Here is a 26,023-nt window from a genome sequence, read left to right as displayed (position 1 = left end):
TGTTGAGTTCTGGCTGTCTGAAACATGCCTGAAACTATGAACTAAAATGATGGCTCATGTTTTTTTCCACATTGAGAAAAGACATTACAGAATAATAAACATCACAATTTGTTCTTCGGTGTGCCTCCTCAAACCTTTGTGATGGTCCGAATACCTTGAGACACAGATTAAAAACAGGCCTCAGGGTGTTCTGACCAATGAAGCTGATGGATCAGCTTTGCAGGATGGAGCCTTGTCAGGTCTTTACACTGCAGACTGTTTTTCATATTCATGTATTTTTCATTTGCATCTACTTTACTGTACTTTTTGCCTCACTTTTGAAGCCGGCTCATTGGCCCTCAATGGAGCTGCAGCTTTGGGCACTGTAGAAGAGGCAGGTAAAGATCAGTTACAGTGAGATGATAACAGAAGACAACACACTCTTTTATTTGGAAGTATTATTTTCCATTTTATCTATCTCTTGTCAAAAATAAAAAAAGAACCCAACGATGTGACGTTACCCTGTGAGTGACTGGAGGAATAATGATACCAGCTTAATAATAATGAGCTCCGGCAGAACGAGGCTGAGGACAGAGCAGCCATTCACTGCAGCTGGTAGGAGGTGAGGGCAAAGAGAAGACAGGGGAGCATAGCGAGACCTTTTCACGGGGTGATCCTGCCTTGCCACCAGTGAAAAGAATGTTCTTACATTCTATGATGTCTTTGTATTTTCTGTGGTTTGTGACCTATTGTGTTCTCTGACTCTTGTTCCGTCTTCCGCCTTCTTTCCCTTGGTTAGAGCCTGTGGCAGCAGACGTCAGCCCGTACCGATGCCGGAGCTCTCCCTATCACCCTGCAGACCACAGTCAGCTATGGCAAGGCTTGGCCAGGAGCCAGTCAGACACGATACCTCCAGGAAGCCTGCCTTCTCCTTTACTCGGGACCCCAGCAAGGGTCAACCCATTCTCTCTCAGACAGGACCTAAACGGAGGACGGTGCAAACTGTTGGACACTCCCAGCAAGTCCGTCATCTCGCTGACCTTTACCCTACCTGCACTTCCTGACATGTGCACCTCCCCCCACCTTCTTAAAAAAGCGTCAGCGATGAGAGTGCCTCCGAGAAGGTGCCAGTCTCTGCCCTGCACCCCAGAGCTCAGCCGGACTGTGGCTCTGCCCAGACACGCAGCGGGGGAGGAAGAAAAAAAGGATGAGGATGCTCGAGAGGTGGCGATGAAGCATAGGACGTGGGAGGATACGAAGGATGACACAATGAAGGGGACAAAGCTTTCAGAGAGAATACAAGGAAGGCTGCAGGTTGGCCATGCAGACATGAGACATGAGCCAAGTGTGAGGAGAGAGTCTTTTGGAAAGGATAGGCGGGTGGCAGAGGATCCTGGTTTTCCTGTAGAATTGGAAATGGTGTCTCTGGAGCGATTGGAAGAGGAAGATGACGAAGAAGAGGAGGAGAGCACAAGTTTTACAGAACCCATGGACTGCACCAAATCTCCCGAGGCAACAGAGAGTGTCCTGAACTCTACACCCGAAAGACCTTTGCTCACCTCTACCTCCTGCAACTCCATACGGACCAAGGGCTGGCGGCTTCCCTTCTCACCGTCTGCCTTGCCTCCTCTGCCACGACTGAACAACAACAACGGCTCAGGCCTTGTAATCAGTCAGCAAGTGCAGTGGGGTCGAGGAGGCCGCTCAAGTGACTACAGTGGAGCCCTGTCCTCGGACCCAAGGGAGCCCTCTGAGCAGGAGGAGGCAATTTCCTGTCCAGGCTGCTGCCTGGTAGGCCTGAGTTTCCCTTCGCTGTGCCTCCGTGGTTCAGCTGCCATACCTGCCCCCCGCAGAAGGGCTTCGTTACCACGGCAGCGGCCCTACCGGAACCTCAACGGTACCATAACTGGTGGCAGCGCTTCCTCGTCAGCAGTCGCAACCAAAACATTGCTGTGTCACAACACAAATGGATTAGTGGGGGCGGGGCCCTCTGTGTCGTGTGAGCCCGGCCGCTCCCTGCCAGAAGCCCAGTCGTAAGAATCCTTGAAGGTGCTTGTTTTGAACTCGTGGCAAAATGAAGTGGACAAAGTGGGTACTCAATGCTTAATACTGACTCTAGCAGCTGTGCAGTCACTGTAGCCTGTGCTAACATACTGCTGATTAGAGCGCCATCTATTGGGATGGAGGATTAAACATAACAATCTGTCACAGTGAGAAGCATGGTGGCATAAAGTAAGAGGTGGCCAGGGTTCAGCTGCTTACTTTATTACTTCCAACATTGTATGCTGAGCAGATCTATACATCTAACCAGTCAGGGTCAACATTACTGCCTCTGGGATGGTGCTCATTCAGACAGAGCAGCTAGTCTGGCTTACACTGAACTCCTATCTCCACTGAAGCAAACACGCTCTATGTAGAACTGGTTTCCAGACACATGTGACAAAGAGGGGCAGGCCTGACTGAATCCACTTGCCAATTGGGCAGTCATTAGCCAGTGAGCAAGAGGAAAACGCCACAGCTAACACTCCTCTTTGAAACGTGGCGTAATCATCTTTACAAATCGATTCCATTTTTTATTCAGTATGTCGTAAAATCGAGTGACTGAACTCGGCAGCAAAGTGCCTCCAGAGGACTGGAAATCTTTTTGCAACCACAGCTATCATCATCTGGTCCCCTGAGATAAATGCAGGTTTACAGGCACTTCCACATTGGCTTCATTTTTCTTAACAGAAAGCTACATCCATATTTTGTACTGTGTTCTCAGTGATGAGTAACGAGAGCTAAATTATTTAATTATTTATTTACATCTCTGTATAGACAATTTCTAGATTTTTTAGTTTTTACAAAAATGGTGTCAAAAATAAATTTGAATTGGGAAAAAATTTCCTAATAAAATAAATGTAAATTAGCTAACTGTGTTTATGAGTATAAATAATCAGTAAATGATTTATAACTTGGCATACTCCCTTGATAACACGTGTATCCTAACCAATTGGTAATTAGAAACTTGAAATTTCCATATGCAAGCCACTGGTGTCACTACTTGTAAGACTGTAACGTCCCCAATGCAAAAAAAAAGCTTAATTTTGGTTAGCCATCCATTCTCTTATCCTTGTCAGGGTCACTGGAGCCTATCCCAGCTGTCTTAGGGCAAAGGGCAGGGTACACCCTGGACAGGTCGCCAGTTTGTCACAGAGCAACCACATAGAGACAGACAACCACTCACATTCACACCTATGAGCAATTTAGAGTTACCAGTTAAACTAACCCCACAAACTGCATGTCTGTGGAAGGAAGCCGGAGTACCCGGGGAGAACGCAGGCAGAAAGACCCCGGCCTGATGGTGGAATTGAACTCAGGACCTTCTTGCTGTGAGGCAACAGTGCTAACCACAGTGCTGCCAATTTTGATAATAACATTATTAAAATTACCTTCTTTTTTTTTTTTTAAAAATCCAGAACTCAATTTTCTGCAGAAGTCCAAAAGATGAGATGCTTATGCTCCAAAGTGCCTTGCTTGTTTTCCCTTCCTAGTGCCAACACTAGCTAAGGGTAGCTTTGAAGAAACAGCTCCTGTTTGCTGCTCCCTTATTAACCAGGGGTCGCCACAGCAGATGGCTCTGTGTTTCTGATTTGGCAGAATTGTATACCCTTTATGAGACAGAGATAGACTGTACTCTTGGTCTCATACCAACAACCATTCACGTGTTAGGCAAATGTGTAAACCACTATCTATAGAGCTGCTAGTGCTAGCTTAGAAGTCAAATCCAGGAATGTCAACAAACATCAAGGTCTTCATAAACTCCACATAAAGACAAAAAAACCAACATTGATGTAACTTCTCATAGTATTTTGCTAGTGACAATAGCAAATCAGCTGAGGCTAAACAAATAGCTTTTATACTTGGTAACAAGAAAATTGCCCATGTTGGCAGATATGCTAACATGAGCTAACATTAGCTAGAAGAATGTTAGTTCTGTCTCACAAATGTAAACTCTGAAACTACTGTCAGTATTCTACTGCCAGGGCATTCGGTTTATAGTAGGAACATTTGTTTTTTCTGTCTTTCCTCTGGTTAATGTTAATCCGTACTAGCATTCTTGCTAACATGTGCAAATTGCAAGCTAACCCATGCAACAAAATACTGGTTTGATTTGGATAAGGATGAATGATGCATTCAAACTTCTAGGGCTGATGGTAACTTAGCTGAACTTAACTTAAAATTACTTTATCAGCTTTAGCAACTAAAGCTTTCGTTACAGCTGGGCAGTTTGCCAAATTGCTTTACCAAGGAATGTGATTCATAATCCTAACCTTACTATAGGTAAGTAGCCCATTTCTGGCATTGGTTGCCCCAAATGTAGTATTCATGATGCTGATACTCAGGTATAGAATATATACTAGCCACTACTAGTTAGTGTGATGCTGGAGGACTATTTGTATATCCAGACCTACATCCCTAGCACTGTGCACCACTGGAGTATGGTCAGCTGCAACCATTATCATTCATTTTGGGGCAAAAATTCATGCTTGCACTTCTTCAAACTATTCTCACAAGCTTGGACAGCACTAATCCCTGCAAAACTGTGTTCGAAGGGGTTGGTTTTCTGCAATTTATACACACTGATCTTTACTTTATATTGTATATAAAAGATGGATGAAGCAACTGTGATGTCAACCATTGGTTTGTGGATTCTTCATTTTAAAGCCTTTAGCTATAGTGCTTTGGCTGGTGCCATGTTGATCCTTTGGAGCCAGACGTGACCATATTTAGACCTGAGACTTTTGTAATAAGATATCAGCTAAAAGACGCAGTGCATTGATACACATACTTGCTAATTAAGAGGCTAATAAAATATTAGAATTCCAGTTACCAAAGCTGGAGGATGAACTTCCGAAGCAGTCTGTACCGCATGATCATTTTATTAACACTCTCATGACTGACAGGTCCAGTGTTAGTGACTCAGCTGGGGGAAGTAAGGTCCAACAGACAGATACCAGCTACAGCCGGCTGTGTCAGCACATAGTGAAAGCGACCTCACCCCTAACATCTAGCCTTAATAAAACTGGTGTTATTAGTAAATTCACTTGCAATACAGCTATGAAGGTGGGAACGATCCATAGAGACCAAAATATTTGTTCGCTTTTATGAATAGTTTCCAAACCACTGTCAAAAAACATTTGATGTGTGGTTGGTAGATTTTGAGTGTGGTGACAAGCAGATGGTATAAAGAATGAAATGTCCACATGCTGTGAGTCAGACGGCTGTAAGAGATTTAGACGGCATATATTATTACAGAAAAGACTTAAACCAGGACGCTCTTTTAAACTGTGTTGTAGTTTTTGGTGTGGTAGGGAGGAGCTGTATTTGTACACCTCATTTTGCTGACATGTAAAGAGGAAGTTGAACTTGCGTTGCAGCTCTGATGCAGCATCCCTGATGGAAACACTACTGTGCTGCTGCAGAGTGGAAACAAACTGAAACGTGATTTCAGTTTGTCCTAACTGCTCCCAGCAGTCTGGACGCAGGAAGATAACCACATGCTTTTGATTTTGTGTGACAGTAGCGGAGGAGGAATATTTATAAAGTTAATAAAGATGACCTGCTTCCTACGTTTTTTATAGAAGTCCGAATTTGTGCGTATGTGTGTTTGAGATGGAGCGACTGGTATTTGTTGAAGGAAGAAGCTCTTCATTTAGATTCTTTATTTTTGCACTTGAGCGTGGAGCACTTTGCAGTAAGAGACCAGGCTTCTGTTAGATGGCGCTTTATTTAAATCTGTGCTACTGCTGATTTTTTATGTTTATGTGTGTGTGCATGTATTTCTGGCTCAACAAACTACCCAGCTTTCATCAGATATCCTCCAGTGTATGTTACTTATCTACATGTTCATTTTGATTGCACTGTTGTAACTGGAAAATATGAAGCCGGTATGCATATTTATTATACAAATCATTTCACACACTGTGTGTGTATGTGCTTTGGAGCGAAAGGTAGAGTGATGTATACTCACAGGATAATCTTTTATCCCTTAATTTCTTACTTTATTTCCAAGTTCTGTTCCTGCTGTACAGCTAGAAACCTGTGTGCAATCATCTGGTAATAAACACATATAACTGTGGATTCTTTGAGTGCTGCTTTTTAACCTTTACTTTGGGGAGATGACATAGTGGAGAAGGGATTGACCCCTGGAGGTCTTTAAGGGAAAAATAAGGTCTTAAGATTTTTTGGAGCCCTTACAAATGTTATATGTCGATATGATCTGCTGGAGGCATGGGAGGTTTTGAACCAGCAACATTCACTCTGGTTGTTTTTAGGTAATAAACCACAAACCAGAAGAGTCCAAATTTCTTGGAAAGCCTTTTTTGTTGGTCTTTTTAGTCTCTTATTGCCTCATACTGACATTTTCTTTTTCCTGTATTCTCAGTTCATATAAAGTAATTAGTTAAATCACTCACTATAATTAACTATTAAATATATTTACTTTGCAATAATCATTCACATAATACGTTGTTTTGGAAGTCTTTGAAGCTGACCTGTGCTGCTGTTCTTGATAGCAGCAGCCTCTGGTAGGGTCTCCCAAGACCAGTGATGGACCAGACAAGGAAACACCAGGGAACAGTTTACCTTGTGTGGGATAGTGTTACTGGGGGAGCCTGGCTGGGATAGGGTGAACAATAGCTAAAGGTACCTAGCCTTCTTGATGTTGCTCATAGTGGGAGACTTCAGTGCCCCATGGGGACGATGATAGTAAGACCTGGAGAGGTGTGATTGGGAGGAACTAATCTGAACCTGAGTGGTCTTCTGTTATTGGACTAACAAACACCATGTTTGAACGTGAGGATGCCCATGAGTGCACATGGCTTCAGGACACGCTTGGTTGCATTTTGATGATTTATGTGTTCATATCATCCGTATGTTCTGGACACTCGGGAGAGAGGCTGAGCTGTCATCTGATCACCACCTGGTGATGTGTTGAATCAAGTGGTGGTGGAGGATGGATGGACCAGGCACACATAACGTAAAGTGAGGGTGTGTTTGGGAACACCTGGCAGAAGTCCCATGAGTTCTTCAACTCCCACCTCCTGACTTCAACAGTCCCAATGAACCCTGTTCCACACCTACATTGTTGAAGCTGCCACATAAAGCATACCAACAAATCCCACTGCTGACTTGGAACAAGCTGCCATAGTTTTGAAATTACCTTCAAACGAATGTTTAATTCAGTTTAATTACAGTTTATTTATATTGCACAAAATAACAGTAACTGACTCTCGCGCTATATCTTCTAAAGATGCTACAATATGTTCTGTACAACTGGGCCTTTTTATACTACTTGAGTGGGTGAATTTAGTAGATGCCAAAAAAATTATGTATTTCATATGAAGTCAGCTTTCCACGTGGTTGTTCGAGACAAACAAAACTGTATAACAGGGTGGACTAAAACACTTCCTAACCCTAGATGAGCCTCTAGTGACCAGGTGAATGGGTTACAGTTCTGCATGTTCAGCCTGATGTAGAAACTTATTTAGTCTTGCATATTCTTTTGTAGAGTTTCAATCAGGACAAATGATGAGGAGGTGAGAGTTTTGATTGTGGGAAAGACAGGAAACAGAAAGAGTGCTACTGGAAACACCATTTTGGGTCATGAGTGGTTTGAATACAAGTTTGGTGACTGTAGAATGTTCTAAAGGCAAAGATGCAGGGGGTGGGCAGCGGGTTGCTGTTACTGACACCCTCAGCCTGTTCGACAACAGGTAGGACATGGACGAAATAACTAAAGACGTATGCCAATTCATCTTCGTCGCTTCTCCAGCACTCCATATCTTCTTGGTGGTCATCAAACTGGGCAGATCCACTGACACAGCATGGTTGTCTCTCCACCCACGGAGAACAACTTAAAAAAAACTCAATTGAAAGCCCAGACCTGCAGGAACTTGTGGCTAGGTGTAATGGTCAGTACAATGTCTACCAATGAGATGTTCCAAAAAACAGAGAAGGCATTTAAAGAGGAGAAACAACGCTTCATAAAAGAGAAAAGGAAAAATGGAGAGAGAAATACGAGAAAGATATCAGAAAGAGATGCAAAAATACAATTGAGAGGGAGACAGAGGTGGAAATGTAAAAGCTAAAGGAAAGGTACAAGTGACTGAATGAGGAAACATACAGGATTCAGTCCAGGGATGAACATGAGGCCAGAGATGAAGCCGATGAGTTGAATTCGCTGTATCACTCGGTACAAATTAGAAGTTGATGCTGGCAAGAAGATTGTTGGAGAAATCAAACAACTGGGAAGAGCAGCCTGTTCAAATAAAAGCAGGAATATCACAGATCTACGGCTCACTTGTATCTAATCACATAGTCATTGTCCCACACTTGTAAAACCCTTGTTAAACTAATCATTGTTGCCCATTTAAAGGTTTACAGATTACATCCCGTTAAAGTAAGCTAAGCCTGGAGTCTGAATAAACTTTGGAACGCGAAACTTTCAAATTCATATTTCATTTTTTGTTTATTTATTTATTTAGTGCTGTTATTGTAAGCTACTGTGTATGTTTACATTTTCCACAGGACATAAGCTACTTTCACATGATTTCAAAATGAAACATCGAGGGGCTGCCTTTTGTTTTCTTCTTGGTATTTGATGGAATCTGATATCCAGCAGTATATGTTTTGTGTACAGTATACATTACATTGTGGTTTCATATAAATGTGACAATCTGCGAGTGTTAGGATAAAATGATAATGATGAAAATTAATTAATAATCATGATCAAAGGGAGAGAATAAATATAATATGTCATGATTGGAGCCAATAAGACGCAGGGTTCTTCAGGACGAATCGCTTTTATTGAACTGTAGCAGCAGTGTACATGGCTACATCAATTTTCTGAAAAACATATACACATACAGTATTCTAGCGACCTCTAGTGGCCACCCCCATGGTAGCCTTACTAGGACTACATAAACAGATTTCACAACATAATATATATATAAGTTTCTAGTTTTGGTTACAGAGTGTTATCTGTTAATTTTTCTCCTCCTCCTCCTTTCTCCTCCTGTATCAGTCCTGTTTTATATTTCCCAGTCTAGTTATTTCCTATTTTATTTTGATAGTCATGTTTCCCTTGTATTTTCCCTTCAGTTCTCCTTCCTATATCTTTACCTTGCTTGTGTTCAGGTGTGTTTTGCCCAATACTGTAGCTTTGTACCTGGGCATAAGGAGCTATGAGAAATACATGTTTAGTTTTTATTTTCAGTTAATTTGATAGTAAATCAAAGATTAAATGTTTCTTTTCTAGCTCTAGTTCTTGTTTTATTACATTAGTTCTCTTTTGTGTCCAGTCTCGTCTCTGTGCTTTGTCATCTGTCTCCCTGGTCATGTCCCCATGTCCGTCTGCTCTCCCTGTGTTTTCATGTTAAGGTGTGTTTTGCACAGTGCTGTCGTACCTGGGCCTAATGACCCCATTCTGACAGCCCATGAGACACATATTCTTAGTTTTTACTTTCAGTTAATTCTAAAGTAAATCATAGATTAAATGTGTTTTCCTTTATAGTTCCTGGTTCTTGTCTTTTTTAAGACTGTTTAGCATCGGCAGCCTTGTTGAAAAACGCATTTCTTAAGCTCTGCAACTGAGCTCATGTGGATCACTGCCGATGCTGCAGCAGCCAGTACAATACTGTCTTCCAGCCTGTAATGGAAAGGAAGCATGGTTCACAGCAGCGGCCTGTTGGACTGCCAGGTGCTCTGAACTTACCTCCACTGAGAGTAAAGATAAGTTATTACTTTGCACTCTCCCACTGTTTGTGCAAGCCATCTCAGACGTCTCAGCCACCATATAGTGAAAATTAGTTTTGAGTTTCAATGTTGGTCAAAGTAAAGAGACTTTACTTTTCGGCAGGGAATCCCTGAGATGGTTCCATCGCCGCCTCACAAACTGAGCTGGAGCAGTTTGAATCTGTAGGAGTTGCCCTAGAGACTCTGTCCACACCACAACCTGAGCAACCAGAGAAAGACTGCTCTAAGCAACCGGAGCCAGCTAACTCTGTTCTGGAATGTCTTGATGCACTCTCAATCATCCAGGTAAGGAAATCCCAAAAGGTTGATTCTTGGTTCTGTTCATCTGGACGTTTTCAGTGGGGGATTTTCACCCGAGCAAATACATTTACATGATTTCTCCTGTCGCTGTTAGCGTGTGAAGGAGACTGTGCCTTCACCAGGGAAGTCTCAAATGTCCCAGCAATGGGTGGACCAAAGACCAGCTTTCCAGTGTCATTATTTTTTTGTTCTTGAATTCCTAATTTTTCTGTAATTTTGGAGCACTATTTTAGGGTCCACCCATGACACTATTTTTCCATCTTGTTAGACGTGGCACAGTTGAAAATAAAAGAAGACCACTCTAATTTGTCATGTGTTGTCATATTTTGATATATTTTGATGACAAGAAATTTTTCTTGGTCATATTATATCAGGTAAAAATCACCCGGCATTAGTGATTGTGTTCCTATTTATAGCGATAGTGTTCTAGGGTTAATGAAGTGAAAAAAGAAGTCATTGTTTGTGTTTGTGCCACTGACAGATTTGTGCCTACCTTGGGTGACTTTTGACTCACTTGGCACATCTTCAGGTTGTGCAGAGTACCTCTAAGTACTCACATAATCATACATTCTACATAAATGGGATGGCTGTGTCTCAGGAGATCAGGGCAGGTCATCTACTAATGGCAAGGTTGGAGGTTTGATCATATGTAAGTGGCAAGATTTAGGACAAGTACAGCACAGTACAATCCTGTGCAGTTAACATTTCTAAGTAAAATCCTGAAATAACAAATAGAAATAGTAGAAACAGACATTTTACCAGGAACACTCTGCTTTGAGTCTTACATATGTGAGGCCTTAACGCCGCGGTGGAAACTGGTCATTTGGACCCATCTGACGCGCCTTGTTATGTAACGGTGACCATCTGTGCCCACTGTGTGGCTGTCTGCTACACTCCACGCGGGTGTCCGCTGAGAAGGCCGCGCGCGGGGGACACGTGAGTGTGCATGTAGAGCACAGCAGCATCCTGCCAGCTTCCCAAAGACGCACGCCGGAGCGGGAAGCGCGCAGCTCGTATGATCTGAGCTAAGCGGTACGTACTTCCTATGTGACTGCGTGTGTTTAGCTGTAACAGCAGGTGGTGCAGGATGCAGACTGGATGGGTGTGGATCTGTGTTTGACCGGTCGACACAGTTCCTGTAAGTAGCACTGTGCTTTTATTATTATGCATCCCGAATGGTTATGTAGCACATTATTATCCGGTGTTACAAAGCCCTCAGGTGCCTGCTTCCCTCCGTACAGCTGAGCAGGATGGGTGTTGTCCTCTTTAAGCTCCGGTGACACTGAGATGTTTCAGCTCTCGTATATTAAAGTGAATCCAAAAGCTTTGTGACTTCAGGACACGCTGTGATAAAAACAGCACAGACGATTTTCACCTTTTTGCTTTCTGTGTGTGTGTAGCGCGTGTACGGGATCCAGCTTCATTTATGAAGCACTGCAGCAAAAATCCATTTAATTGTATTGTAAGACAAATAATCACTGGATTATTATGTTGTAATTGTTACTGATAATCTTGTAATTAGAAGAAAGCCTCTGATAATTTAAAGGACAGGCTACAATATCAAGTATTCAATGTGGCAAAACTCATTTCAGTTGAATTTCTTGAATTTTACTCATTTTTTTAAAATAATATTTCTTATTTATTGTAATTTAAGTAGGGAAGCTTTACATAGTAGAAGAGAGGAGATATCAGTGCTGGTAAAAGATAATCAGACCACACAACAGTGAAAACTTGTGGCAGCAAAGAGTTTTCATTGTTACCATCATGTGCATTAAAAAACAAAAAATTGCCATAATAAAAAAGCCAATATGACAGTGAAATATCAATAAATACATGGAACATATATTTTTTCACTAGCAGTGAAATAAGACAACCCATAATCTGCGATGCAGTGAACAGTTTATGAGGATGGTTGCTCTATAACATGTAATTACCTGACAGCTCACCCGTCTGAGGGGCAGAACAGCACACAGTGTCATGTGCTGTGCATGTCTCCGTGTTGTGTGTTTATCTGACTCCGTAGAAAAACTACTGAAAAGAGCTGAAAGCAACCGCAAACTTTTGTGCGCTCTTGTTCTTGTTCCCCTCTCTGCTCTCTGTGCCCAGCCCATGGCTCCAGGGCTCGTCCTGTGGCTCTTTTCTGTCACCATGATCTGATTGCTGCAGTTTTATCTCTGCACATACTTTTCCTTTACAAGGCTGTTGCTGTGAGCTGAAGTTAGAAATGGATCTAAATGAACTTCGGCTCCTGTTTTTTCTTAGTTCTCCAGATCAGACCAGCTGCAGGTCATGAAGAAGAGCTAGAGACGCGGTCCTGGTCAGTTTGCAGTGACTGAGCTTTAAAAATCAGAGTGGCAGTTGTACTCTATTCAGATAATCAATTTGTGGTCTTGGACTGATGAAAAAATACAAATCAATGACAGATTATATTTGACTGGTATTCATATCCAGGTCTATATGTGGGATATAATGGACTACAGTAAAAACAGGACATGGAGGAAGAGACCGTGTGGTATCGGTCTGTATTGTTCCACCTCAACCACAGAGCTGTTACTATCAAGCCAGCAGTGACACCGTGCTCTCTCTGTCTCCCTGTGCTCTCATACTCAGGTCAGTGATGACATTACTCAGGTTTTGTCTAACTCTACCTAAATCCTAACCACATCACCATGGCAACAGGAAGAAAAGGTGAGTGTGATGCTGCTTGTGTGTTTATGAATGCTACTTTTGACTGGCCTTTATTTGAAACCACCAGGGGGCGCTGTATCCCGTTTAGTGATAAAGTGGCAAGTAGTTCCCAGTACAGGTGATTTTAATGAGCAGAGGGCCTGACAAATGCAGAAAGCACATTATATTTTCTCACTGTGCTTTTAACGGCTCTGTTTGTGTTTGTTGTTTTTTCCTGTATGTTTCTAAAAATATGTGTCTGCACTGAAAATGAGCATTAAAAACAATCCAGCTCATCAAAATGTTCTGACTGCATTATGTCATGTAGTTTACAAGTTTTAGCATCAGTGAATCAAAATGATGGGGTCCTTTGGTCAGTCTGTCGGTTGTGTTGCTTTGGTCACAGATTCTCATCAACCTTCTGCTCTTCTTTGCAATTTAAGAGCAGCAGAATCTAACCTTCTGATTCGTCGATGGTCTGCTGAGCCACAGCTGCTACCAGCTGTTCTCTGAGTGCTTAAGCAGAGTAGAAAAGTACCACATCGGTCCGTGTGCTATGGCGCTACAAACAGTTTGGAAATATTTTTCATATTGATTCACAAACTGTAGTTAAAGAGAAAGCTGTAATGTCTAACTGGGACAGACATGGGAATATCACATCGTGTCTGTGCTGCGTCGTTCTGCAGCTGATGAGTTACAGTTGGTGCTGTGCTGTAGGAATCACTGGTCCAGCAGATAATCCATCCAGATGTTTCTTTGAAGCAGCTGTTGCTGTGAGTCGCCACTATATAAAATGGAACTGAAATGTTTTACTACAATTCTTTAGGTTGTTTTGGCTCAACTGGCTCACAGCACAAAAGTCAATCTCATGACTTTTAATTGGTTCTCAAATCAGTAACACACTTCCTCACCCACATCAAACAATCTCACTGTCTTCACACACACCTCTGCTGTTTCTACACATGCTTCATTACTAAAGATTTCCATTTGTTACTGTGTTGATGCACTTCTCACTTGAGCAGTTTGTACTTTTGTCAGCCACAGCTCTAGATCGCTCACTTTCCTGAATACTGACCAGCATTGCACTTATGCTTTCAACCAAATTCCTGCTCATCCAAATTTCCCTTTCATGCACATCCCAAGGATGCTGTGCTGGACTGAAATCTGGGGACTGTCGAGGCTGTTGGAGTCAGTCTCCTCTTGTCTAACTTTGGTGATTGTAGAGATGATTATGCAGGATAATCCCAGCCCATTGACAATGTCTGAAATACTGACAGCAGCCCACCTGACATCATCAACCATGCCACGTTCATCTTTCGTCCTTACTCTGATGCTCAGTTTGAGCTCCAGCAGGCCGTCTTGTCTAAATGCTTTAAGTTCCTGCTGATGTCAAAGGCTGATTAGATGTTTGGATTGCTGTGATGAGCAGCGGAACATGTGTACCTAATAATGTGACATTAATTCAATTCAATTTTATTTATATAGTGCCAAATCACAACAAAAGTCGCCTCAAGGTGCTTCATAGGTACAGAGAAAAACCCACCAATCATATGACCCCCTATGAGCAAGCACTTTGGCGACAGTGGGAAGGAAAAACTCCCTTTTAACAGGAAGAAACCTCCGGCAGAACCAGGCTCAGGGAGGGGCGGGGCCATCTGCTGTGACCGGTTGGGGTGAGAGAAGGAAGACGGGATAAAGTCATGCTGTGGAAGAGAGACAGAGATTAATAACAGATATGATTCGATGCAGAGAGGTCTGTTAACACATAGTGAGTGAGAAAGGTGACTGGAAAGGAAAAACTCAATGCATCATGGGAATCCCGGCAGCCTCGTCTATTGCAGCATAACTAAGGGAGGATTCAGGGTCACCTGGTCCAGCCCTAACTATATGCTTTAGCAAAAAGGAAAGTTTGAAGCCTAATCTTGAAAGTAGAGATAGTGTCTGTCTCCCGAATCCAAACTGGAAGCTGGTTCCACAGAAGAGGGGCCTGAAAACTGAAGGCTCTGCCTCCCATTCTACTTTTAAATACTCTAGGAACAACAAGTAGGCCTGCAGTGCAAGAGCGAAGTGCTCTAATAGGGTGATATGGTACTACAAGGTCATTAAGATAAGATGGGGCCTGATTATTTAAGACCTTGTATGTGAGGAGCAGGATTTTGAATTCAATTCTGGATTTAACAGGAAGCCAATGAAGGGAAGCCAAAACAGGAGAAATCTGTTCTCTCTTTCTAGTCCCTGTCAGGACTCTTGCTGCAGCATTTTGGATCAGCTGAAGGCTTTTCAGCGAGTTTTTAGGACATCCTGATAATAATGAATTACAGTAGTCCAGCCTGGAAGTAATAAATGCATGAACTAGTTTTTCAGCATCACTCTGAGACAGGATATTTCTAATTTTAGAGATGTTGCGCAAATGGAAGAAAGCAGTCTTACATATTTGTTTAATATGTGCATTGAAGGACATGTCCTGGTCAAAAATGACTCCAAGGTTCCTCACAGCATTACTGGAGGCCAAGGTAATGCCATCCAGAGTAAGAATCTGGATTACAGTAGGTGTTGTGTTCTCAGATTGTATCTGTTTGCTTTTCTCCATCTCAGCAAACACATTGACAGCAGTTGTGTTCATTTCTATTGCTGCCATGGTTTGATGTTACCTGTCTGTCCCCAGGCTCTACGTCCAAAGCAGGTGGGGTGCGTTTCCCTGACGATGACGAGCCCCCTGGCTCTCCAACACGGAGAGATGGCCAGTCAAACGTGGCTACGCTCATTGCGGTCTCAGAGAAGGATGGCAGCTACTTGGTGAAGGTGTGTCTGTACACCGTGAAATGAACACAGTTGTTCGTCATGATTTCATCATTGTAAGCGATTTTTCAGGTGAAGTGTTGATAAAATGACCACAAGGTGTTTTCATGAATGAGTAGAGAAAGTCTCCTGGTTTACGATTTGATTGATTTCCACGTGTTCATGGATGTTTCGTCGGGATACATTTACTGAGGAAAGGTGGAACAACAAAAACAACAAAACAACATTAAACTGAGCCATGAAAATGTGACACCACGGTCTGTGTTAGCCCACATCCTTCTGTGCTATTTGATCCAATGTTTTCTACTCTTTGCCTCTAACACGTGGCTCCTCTGTCAAGGCTGGTTTCCTGAAGAGCCACCACTGTTATGAGATTGTCTTCACTGTCCCAGATGTCCCCACACTGGGCAAAGAGCTCTCATGTCTTCCCTCCTCTTCTCCATCTCGGAGGTCGCCCAGCCTGCGGGTCCAGCGTATTAACTCCACACTGGAGGGTAAGTATAGGTGTACAGGAAAACTTCAGGACACGCTTTCACATATTTCTAACCTGCGGTGTTGTGGAGCAGACTGTTGGGCTATTACAAATACTTTATCATAACTTTAAAGAAGTCACAGGTCTAGTTTTTTTTTTTTTTTTTGGTCACAGAAGGTGGTTCAAGCTGCACAGAGCAGGTGACCACGGTGGGATAGGTTCTCTGCCCAGCAGTAAGTTTGTAGGTTGTCAGTTATCCAGGTCATGCTAGTCCTTAGACTCTGTCCAGCAGCATCCTCACTTTTGTTATTACTTTTTGGGACTAATGTTTCCTCTTTCTGTGGAATCTTTCACACGAGCTGTCTGTAACCAAGAAATGTATTTTGAAATTCAAATGTATATATCACCAAATCACGACAGTCGCCTCAAGGCGCTTTATATTATAAGGTAAAGACCCCACAATAATACAGAGGAAACCCCAATAATCATATGACCCCCTTTGAGCGAGCACTTTGGTGACAGCAGGAAGGAAAAACTCCCTTTTAACAGGAAGAAACCTTCAGCAGAACCAGGCTCAGGGAGGGGCGGGGCCATCTGCTGTGACTGATTGGGGTGAGAGAAGGAAGACGGGACAAAAGACACCCTAAGGAAAATGTATATGCATGGTCACATTTCTCAACACCAGGAAGTAAAAACCTAAAAAGGAAACCAAAAGATGGCGTTAGTGTCAGGCAGCTGTCTGTGGCTGACTCTGCGTCTCTGTGCTGAGAATATTGGTAACACCTCACTATTTTTGAAAGTACGAACCTAAATTAAAACCCTGAATAACTGAATGATCATATTACATTACACTGATTAGCCCGTGTGAATAAATTGAGCATAAGCCATCTTGGGTTAAAAGCGATCCTGGAAGCCTACGTGGAGTCTCGCCAGTGTCAGTAGGCGTCTGTATTTTTCACAAAAATATGCCAAAGCTCAGCTCTCCGTACAGCTGCGACAGATGTCTCTGCCTGACCCAAGCATCGCAGCACTGCAGTAACAGGTTTGAGATTAAGAGTCAGCTGACTGCTGTTGCCAATGTCTCAGCAGAAACAGCTGGATTTGGGACTAGTCACAAAAACTGTGAAAACCTGGCCAGAAGGTGCATCACATCAGCTGCAGGACTGTTTTGAAAACACGGACTGGAGCGTGTTTGAACATCAGGACCTCGAAGAGCACACAACATCAGTGCTCTCATATATTAACTTCTGTGTCAACAGTGTCACTGTGGACAAACGTCTCCGGGTGTATTCCAACCAGAAACCCTGGATGACTAAAGAGGTCCAGGTCCTGCTGAAGCAACGTGACGCCGCTTTTAGATCCGGTGATGGTATGCATTACAGTGCAGCCAGATCTGAGTTGAAAAGAGGCAACAGAGAAGCCAAGGCAGCGTACAAGAGAAGGATCGAAGACCACTTCAGCACCAACAACTCACGACAGGTATGGCAGGGAGTTCAGCACTAACCAACTACAAACCTTGCAATACCACGTTGACTGAGGGCAATGCGGAGCTTCGGAGGAGCTGAACCACTTCTTCGCACGCTTTGAGGTGAAGGGACCAGAGGCAGCAGCAGCAAAAACATCGGACAGCAGCAGCAGCCCAAGCCTCATAGTGCAGGAATATGAGGTGAGGTGCACACTGAGGGCAGTGAACCCCAGGAAGGCCGCCGGACCAGATGGGGTAACCACAAAGGTCCTAAAAGAGTGTGCAGACCAGCTGGCTGGGGTCTTCACTAAGATCTTCAACACTTCACTGTCCCAGTCCTGCATCCCGCCGTGCCTAAAGTCAGCCACAATTGTCCCACTGCCAAAGCGTACTAACATTAGCAGCCTCAATGACTACCGACCAGCTGCTCTAACACCTGTTATAATGAAGTGCTTTGAGAAACTGGTCCGACGTCACATCATGTCCTGCCTGCCACCCACACTCGACCCACTCCAGTTCGCATACAGAGCTAACAGATCAACTGAAGATGCCATTGCTACAACGCCCCACACCACCATATCTCACCTGGAAGTGCAGGGCCGTTCGCCAGGCTGCTCTTTGTTGACTTTAGCTCTGCTTTCAATACGATACTCCCGGACAGACTAATAGTTAAACTGCTGGAAATCGGACTTCCTTCTACCACCTGCCGCTGGATCAGAGACTTCCTGTCAGACCGTGTACAGAGAGTTAGAGTGGGGCCTCATCTTTCCTCAGCCCTCAGCCTCAACACCGGCTCTCCACAAGGCTGTGTACTGAGTCCCCTACTGTACACTCTGTACACACATGACTGTGTTAGTACCCACCCAGACAACGCAGTCATCAAGTTTGCAGATGATACCACCGTGGTGGGGCTCATCTCAGGGGAGATGAGGCGGCGTGCAGAGCTGAAGTTCAGAGGCTGTCAGATTGGTGTGTAGATAACAACCTGGACCTCAATACCACCAAGACAAAAGAACTGGTAGTTGACTTCAGAAGGAGGAAGTCCGAGCTGCAGCCTGTCAGCATCAACGGGAGTGCGTGGAAAGGGTCTCCAGTTTCAAGTTTCTGGGTGTGCACATAGACACAGACCTCCAATGGAGCTCTAACACCTCTGCGGTCTTAAAGAAGGCCCAACAGCGTCTCCACTTTCTGAGAATCCTCAGAAAAATGGACCTGAAGAAGGAGCTGCTGACCGTCTTCTACCGCTGCTCCATTGAAAGTGTGCTGACATATTGCATCGGTGTATGGTTCTCCAGCTGCACCACAGCACACAGAAAGGCACTCCAGAGGGTCATCAATATGGCCCAAAAAATCATTGGACATCCTCTTCCCTCCCTGAAGGACCTGTACAGCACTCGCTGTCTCAAGAGGGCACGCAGCATCCTCGAGACTGTACACACCCAGGACACCGGGTGTTTAAGCTGCTGCCGTCTGGCAGGCAGGAGGTTCAGGCTGCTGAGGTCCCGAACAAACAGACTCAAGGACAGCTTTTACAACAGGGCAATAGCCCTAATCAATGCAAATAGCTGACCTGATTGGCTACCTGCCTGGACTTTTTTAGGGGAGGTAACAATGTTTAAAACAATAACAATAGTAATATTTATATTTATAACAAGGTGCAATAATAATTAATGTGCAATAATAACAGTGTGCAATACACATAACACTTATTCTTCTTTTTTATTTCTAAGTTAATATACTGTGTTGTGTTGTTTGTGTTGCGTTGTGATGTGTCATATCGTGTCGTGTTGTGTTATATGTAGTACCGACGTAGGACAGTTTTTCCAATTTCATTGTACTACTGTACTATGTATGACTGTGCAATGACAATAAAGAATTATCTTATCTTGGATTCCTCTCTGCAGCAGCTCAACACCTCCCAGGCTTGGTTTAGCACTAAAGGAGCTAAATCAAACAAACCAGTCACCTCTTCTTCATTGCAGCTGCATTGATCTAGTCTTCAAAGGAACAGCCACAAAAAAAATCAACCACATTCCTGAATTTCCCTGTCCAGGAACAGCTGGATAAGCAAGAACTGGGCTGTAATTAGAGGGGAAGATACCAACAGCAAGTTTCTCCTATGAGTTCATTGGAGTGTAGATGTTTAACCCACTGTCACACAGTGTGTAATAGGCATGCTGGTCCACAGTGTCCAAAATGGCTAACCTGGATGAATAAAGGCATTTTCAATCATAAAAGACAAGAGGGAGGGTAAGGAGAAGAGTGTTCAGGTACAATAACAAGAAATGAAAGCACTGATGGCTTTCAGCGAACAGACTGAGTCTCTGAGGACGAGCTTTAAAGATCTGTGGTGCAGCTAAAATGTTCTTCAAGCTTTGGATGTCACTGTTGGTTTCTACACTTACCAACTGTCTGTCCTCTGGCTGTGTCCCAGAATACTTCAGGACAGCTTTTGTGCAACCACACCTAAAAAACCAGACGGCCGTCGAGCCGAATACCAATCTCAAAGTTTCCTTTTATAGCAAAACATTTGAAGAAGACTGTCTGCAATTTGTTTAAGCATTACATTAGAACATCGTCTTTGAAAAATTTCACTCAGGGTTAAGACGGCATCACAGTTACTGAGTCTGTGCTTGTTAGAGTTAGGAGTGATATTTTAGGAAGTGCTGAATGTTCTGGTCTTTGCTGCTTGATTTAAATGCAGTCTTTGATACATTAGCCATAGATATGCTGCAGCACAGGGTTGGTACATCTGGGGCTAAAATATTCCTTCAACTGCATTAATGATGTTTATGAAGTTCATTGGACTCAGCGTGGTATAAACTGCGTATGAATAACTTGTCTCCTACCTCGCTCCCTCGTTCTCTTTAGGAGGTGTAAAGGTAACATGTGAGTACAGAACTCACCAGGAGGGGGTGCAACAGGAGGAGATCACCATGGTAACCAAAGGGAGAAAAGACAACAGTCTAAAGGTCAGACTCCAGGCCAGGGTCATTGGTAGGTGATTATGCACTGACAGATACACACACACTCACACACTCACACACACACACACACACACACACACACACACACACACACACACACAGTGCTAAAGCTTCATACAGATGCATCTAGAAGTAAAATGTGACTAAATATAATTTTGCTGTGTTCAACAGTAGGACAAAAGTATTAGTCTAAACCAGGGGTCTGCAACCTTTTACACCCAAAGAGCCATTTGGACCCGGTTTCCACGCAAAAGAAAACACTGGGAGCCGCAAATACTTTTTGACATCTAAAATGAAGATAACACTGTATATATTGTTTTTTATCTTTATGCTTTGTGTGAACAACTAAGGTGTGCTGCTTATGAAATCCATGAAGTGCTACAGAGAAAATTAAATTGTGTTTATGTAATTAACACATTTTGAACTCTTAAAGAAATATAACCAAAGCAAAGACACCCAGCTGAACTAAAATGATCCATGTAGCAAACAAAAACTGTTATCAGCCGCCACCCTTATATCGCCTTTGGGCTGTTGGAGCCTTGACCTGACTTTTAAAAAATAATTTGAAAAAAGCACTATGCTGCTGAAAAATGAAAAATAGATATTTGCAAAATTCTGCCTAAATATGTATTTTACCTGGTTAATGCGTGCGGCAGGGCGTGGTCTGCAGCACCGCTGCAGGGGAGGCGGACGCACCTGAGCGACACCCGCAATCACACCTCGCTGCCTTTACGTCTGTGCTATCTGTGCTGTGTTGTTGGTGGTGTATGTCGGGCTGTGAGCTGAAAAGCTACAGCCGGCTGTATGCGTACAGCAACCGTGTGTGAAAAGTGCTCAATAAAGAGATTCTCAAAAGCATGCTCATGGAAACATCGTCGGGTCTGCCGTGATTTGTTTACAATGGGACTTCTGCTCCTGAACCTCTGCGCACAGAGTCCGCAAATCGGGGATATACGAAGTCAGTTTATGCAGGACTGTAAGCTGTCATCTGTCAGGCGTGAGCGGTGTTTGTCTTTAACATAGTTCACGGTGGAGAACAGCTGCTGACATAATGTGGATCCGAAGATCCATAATTGGCCTACCTGGGGTTGAAAGTCTCGATAAATGCACGGCGTTTCAAGTGGGTATACCGGCTTCATGAGTGTGACTCTTATTTTGAGCGATGAAAAATAATAGAATATAATTTTATTTTTATATTTCAATATCACAATAATCTTCCAATTTAGAACTACGAGTTAAAAAGAACTAACATAAATAAAATAGACTTCAGCTAAATACTTCTATTATTTGCCCAAACCAGGCGGAGCCGCACTATAAGGACTAAAGAGCCGCATGCGGCTCCGGAGCCGCGTGTTGCCGACCCCTGGTCTAAATCTTAAATATAGCATTTCTACACATAACTGTTTTCCTCATAAAGCATTAATTATTTCTGTTTCCACATATAATAACATATAATAACATAATCATAATCAGAATAAGGCAAAATGACAATTGTTGATGCTCACAGATCAGGAAGTGCATGTACAAAGTTACCATGGTGCTTTGAACTTAAAGTGTGAAGAACTGGAGTGAGCACACACAGCATGACTTTATCCCGTCTTCCTTCTCTCACCCCAACCGGTCGCAGCAGATGGCCCCGCCCCTCCCTGAGCCTGGTTCTGCCGGAGGTTTCTTCCTGTTAAAAGGGAGTTTTTCCTTCCCACTGTTGCCAAAGTGCTTGCTCATAGGGGGTCATATGATTGCTGGGTTTTTCTCTGTATCTATTATTGTACGATCTACTGTACAATATAAAGCACCTTGAGATGACTGTTGTTGTGATTTGGCGCTATATAAATAAAATGGAATTGAAAATTGAATTGAAGGATTATTGAAGACAGGCACACAGTGCAGACAGTACTGAGTACAGTGGCAGACGAAGGAAGACAAAGAAAACTAGTAAAATATGTTTGTAAAGACCCCATAACAACTCCCACAACACTAGTGACTGACTTAGTTAAGTCAGTGATTGTAGCTCCACTAGAGCCCTCTGCAGGAATGGTCTGCTAGACTGAAGTCTGCTAAGGACAACCAGGGGAAAGATTATGTATAGTGGAAGTGCATTCTTTGGTCAGATCAGACAAAACTAGAGCTCTTTGGCCAAAGAGGAGCATTTTTGTGGAAACGTAATAATTTTGTCATCGTCTGTATAGTTGGATTTCTGCGATTTAGGAGATAGTTAAAATGCATCTGTTGAACTGGCTGGATACTGGAGAGCCCAGCACATTTGTAAGTTCCTTACCATACAGTTTAATTTAGACCATTTTAAGGGACTTCATATAATAAGAAAAAGACCAGCAACAGTAATGATTAAGCAATCCCTGATGAGCAGCACTGGCGCTGGTGAACTTTTAACAAGAAAAGACTTCTGGCAGAGCCAGGCTAGTTCAGGGGTCGTAGACATCTGCTGAACATGTTGGCGTGTGAGGACAAGGGCTGGGTGGTGGCTAAACGGAGAAACAAAGCAGGACAAAGCTAAACTATTAGTTAGTGACCTCCTGAGGGAGAAGTTGAAAGTTTCTACTTGTACAGTAAATCCAGAAAGTACTCACAGTGCTTCACTTCTTCTACTTTTTGTCATGTTAATCAAAATTTAAAAAGGATTAAACTCCAAGTAACCCAAGAAACCCAAAGCAGACCCGAGCACTAACAGAGAGGTCATTATTGGCAGCTTCTTTTTTCTTTTTTAAATGTTATTTTTGGTTGTTAATTTAAAAAGTGAGGTTAGAAGAACAGAAGATGCAGCCACACTACGACGTGTACAAAAGGAAAAACAGAAACTAAGGCTGTAAACGCGACTTCCTCCCGTCACCTAGCATTGGCTGATGGTTCGATTCCACATCAAGTATGGTGGCGTGGACCAAGAGAGACCACAGGATCACACGGAGGTGGGGCTACCCGCATCAATGCTTTCACTTGCCTGCTGCTACATCTCCATCTCCAGAGAAATACAGGTGATCTGACTCTTCGTCACCACACCCGAGACCCCCGCCTTGTGCTGTGCCTCCTCGGTCAATGGGGTCATCCCTGGCTGCTTATCAAAGAAGAAGCTGGACCACCAGTGGCTGCAGTCCTGGATGGTAAGAGATGACCTCACCACAAGAGCTGCTGCTGGACATAGAGCTGATGCCCCTTTGATAGTAGTTAGTGGCCGCCACGAGAGACCCTCCTGCTGGCATAGCCGCCCTTGTTGGACTGCTGGTCACTGCACACTGTGCTGATGGAACCCTTGTGTGGACCCAGACGTGCTTAATGTTCGGGAGTACTCACTTCGATCCGTCGGCAAGGCTGGGGGAGTGAATGCTGGGCGACGGGGCCCATTTGAAAAGAAGTTTTGGGTAAATGTGACCTTCCAACGTCCGAGCGAGTTTCAATGACGCTGCGGTATCTTTCTTTTTTCGGGCTGCACTCGACTGTTTTGTTTGCAGTGAAGTGAGAAAGGTTAAAAAAAGCCGGTGGCAGCGCCACCTTCAGGCTGAATGGTGCAAAGACACATTACAAATGTTAAAAACATTACTGGGCATACTTCCTGAAGTTCACCTGATGTCAGCGGTGAATCCAGTGCTATTACTTACCTGTCTGGTAGTTTCGGAAGGGGGACGCTATCAAGAAACTGATCAGTTTCATTTTTTGATGGGTTTATCTGTGGAGTATAAAGACCCTAAAAATGTTGTTTATTCTTTCAGGGTCATATATTGTGTTCCCAGATAAATCATTAACAGCACATATAGTTCTTTTTTCTTTCTTTATTTTTAACTGGTTAGTCGACCAGATTTGTTACCGTATTCAAAGGTTTGCAAGCCAAGTCTTTGTACTAAGAATTGAGTTTTTTTAATTAATAATTTCATTAAATTCTAGTTTTGTTTTGCGTATTTTGTTCAGTATTTCCTGATCTTAGTGGGACACGTAGGCTTCTTCTAAGGATTTGATGTTTTTTTTTTCAAATTCCTGAATATTTTTGTTTTCTTCTTTTTTTTTATGTGATGAGAAAGAAATTATTTTACCTCTCATCACAGCTTTCGCTGCTTCCCAGAGAACAGATGCTGATGTTCCAGGAATGTCATTATAGTCTAAATATAGAGTCCACTCTTTTTTAAAATATTTAATAAACTCTTCATCTTTGAGCAGTGATGTGTTAAATCTCCAGTTTTTACTTGGTGTAGTATTATTCTTATGTATTAGTGTTAAAGATACAGGAGCATGATCGCTGACAGCTATAGGGTGAATCTCAGTGTCTGAGATGTCCCTCAGCAGTGAGCTGCTGACCAACAAATAATCCAGACGAGAGTAGGAGTGATGAACATGTGAGAAGAAAGAATATTCCTTACTGTTGGGGTGGAGGGAGCGCCATGCATCGCAAAGACCAAAGTCACTCATATACTGTTTGATTATATTTGTGGACTGCCAATTACGCTGAGTTCCTGCTGTGTTGAGCCTATCCATTTGTTCATTTAGTCCAAGGTTGAGGTCGCCTCCAAGAACAAGTGTGTCATCTAAGTGTTCAGAGAGTGCACTGAAAAAACCGTGAAAAAATGAGGGATCATCAACATTTGGACCATATATACTTACAATACATAGCTTTGTATCAAGTATAGATAGTTTAATGATTAAGAATCTGCCCTCTGGATCTATAACCATGTTGAGTACTGTGAAAGTAACATTTTTATGCATTAAAATTGCCACTCCCCTTTGTCTAGAGTTATAGCAGGCTGAGAACACATGTGTGTAGCTGTGACCTTAGTGTGCCCATAGTTGTGTGTGTATGGCTAATGTTGCATGCTGCGCATGTCGCTTACACGGGTGGGGAAATAGAAATATATCACTCATGTAAGAAACAATGTGTGGTGAGATGCTCCAAAAGTCTGACTGTGTGTGTGCATATTAACTGATATGAGTGAGTGTGTGTCTTGTATGTCTGTGTGCGCTGTGAGGCTGTAGTGGATGCTGAGGCTGAGTGTGTGTGCATGATCGTGCTGTGTGAATGTGTAAAAAGCGAGGGTGTTTGTGGCTGTGTAGGGAAACAGGTGATCAATGCAGTGAAAGAAAGGAGGAGGAAAACCAAGTAAAAGAGTGAGCTGGATGAAAGAGAAGACTCGAACAAAAAAAGAGAACATTGTAATCAACGCTTTAAGAAAGATTAACGGTGTTTTATTTGCTATGGCATCACCTTGAATCAACTAATTGATATTAATAAGTTAAACAGATGTTAATGGAAGAGGAGGAGAAAGAAAAAAGGATTCTTATCCGGAGTGATGTTAATACAGTCCCGATCAAAAGTTTAAGACCACCTGAAAAATGACACAAAATGATTTTTTGCATGTTTGGATCTCAACAAGGTTCCAAGTAGCTTCAACATGGAACAAGAAGAAATGGGAGTGAGACAAAACAGTTTTCTGAGCATGCAGTTTAATGAAAACAACGCATAAACTGAAACAGGCTGTTTTACACCTGTTAACCCCCCAAAACAGCAATCAAAGTTCCAAACATGAACTCAGTGACGAGGAGCTCCACTGTTATTCT

General features: G+C 43.0%; 2 protein-coding genes across 3 annotated transcripts in view; both read left to right on the top strand.

Annotated features, from left to right (window-relative positions):
- LOC116316864 (dual specificity testis-specific protein kinase 1-like) overlaps positions 1-6,102 on the top strand; it is a 30,869-nt gene extending 24,767 nt beyond the window's left edge. For both annotated transcript variants that reach the window (XM_039613761.1, XM_039613762.1), the window contains exon 11: positions 779-6,102. In XM_039613761.1, coding sequence (XP_039469695.1) covers positions 779-2,016 — 1,238 coding nt within the window. In that variant the 3' untranslated portion in view covers positions 2,017-6,102. The remainder of the gene's footprint in view (positions 1-778) is intronic.
- A 4,982-nt stretch (positions 6,103-11,084) lies between these two features.
- Positions 11,085-26,023, top strand: part of LOC116316863 (UPF0687 protein C20orf27 homolog) — a 23,437-nt gene continuing 8,498 nt past the window's right edge. Inside the window, exons 1-5 of the mRNA XM_039613187.1 lie at positions 11,085-11,215; positions 12,688-12,765; positions 15,410-15,546; positions 15,884-16,037; positions 20,352-20,477. Of these exons, the coding sequence (XP_039469121.1) occupies positions 12,747-12,765; positions 15,410-15,546; positions 15,884-16,037; positions 20,352-20,477 (436 nt within the window). The 5' untranslated portion in view covers positions 11,085-11,215; positions 12,688-12,746. The remainder of the gene's footprint in view (positions 11,216-12,687; positions 12,766-15,409; positions 15,547-15,883; positions 16,038-20,351; positions 20,478-26,023) is intronic.

This window comes from Oreochromis aureus, linkage group 6 (assembly GCF_013358895.1).
Source record: "Oreochromis aureus strain Israel breed Guangdong linkage group 6, ZZ_aureus, whole genome shotgun sequence".
NCBI lineage: Eukaryota > Metazoa > Chordata > Actinopteri > Cichliformes > Cichlidae > Oreochromis > Oreochromis aureus.
Note: the sequence above shows the minus strand (reverse complement) of the source record. Positions and strands in the feature narration are given on the sequence as shown.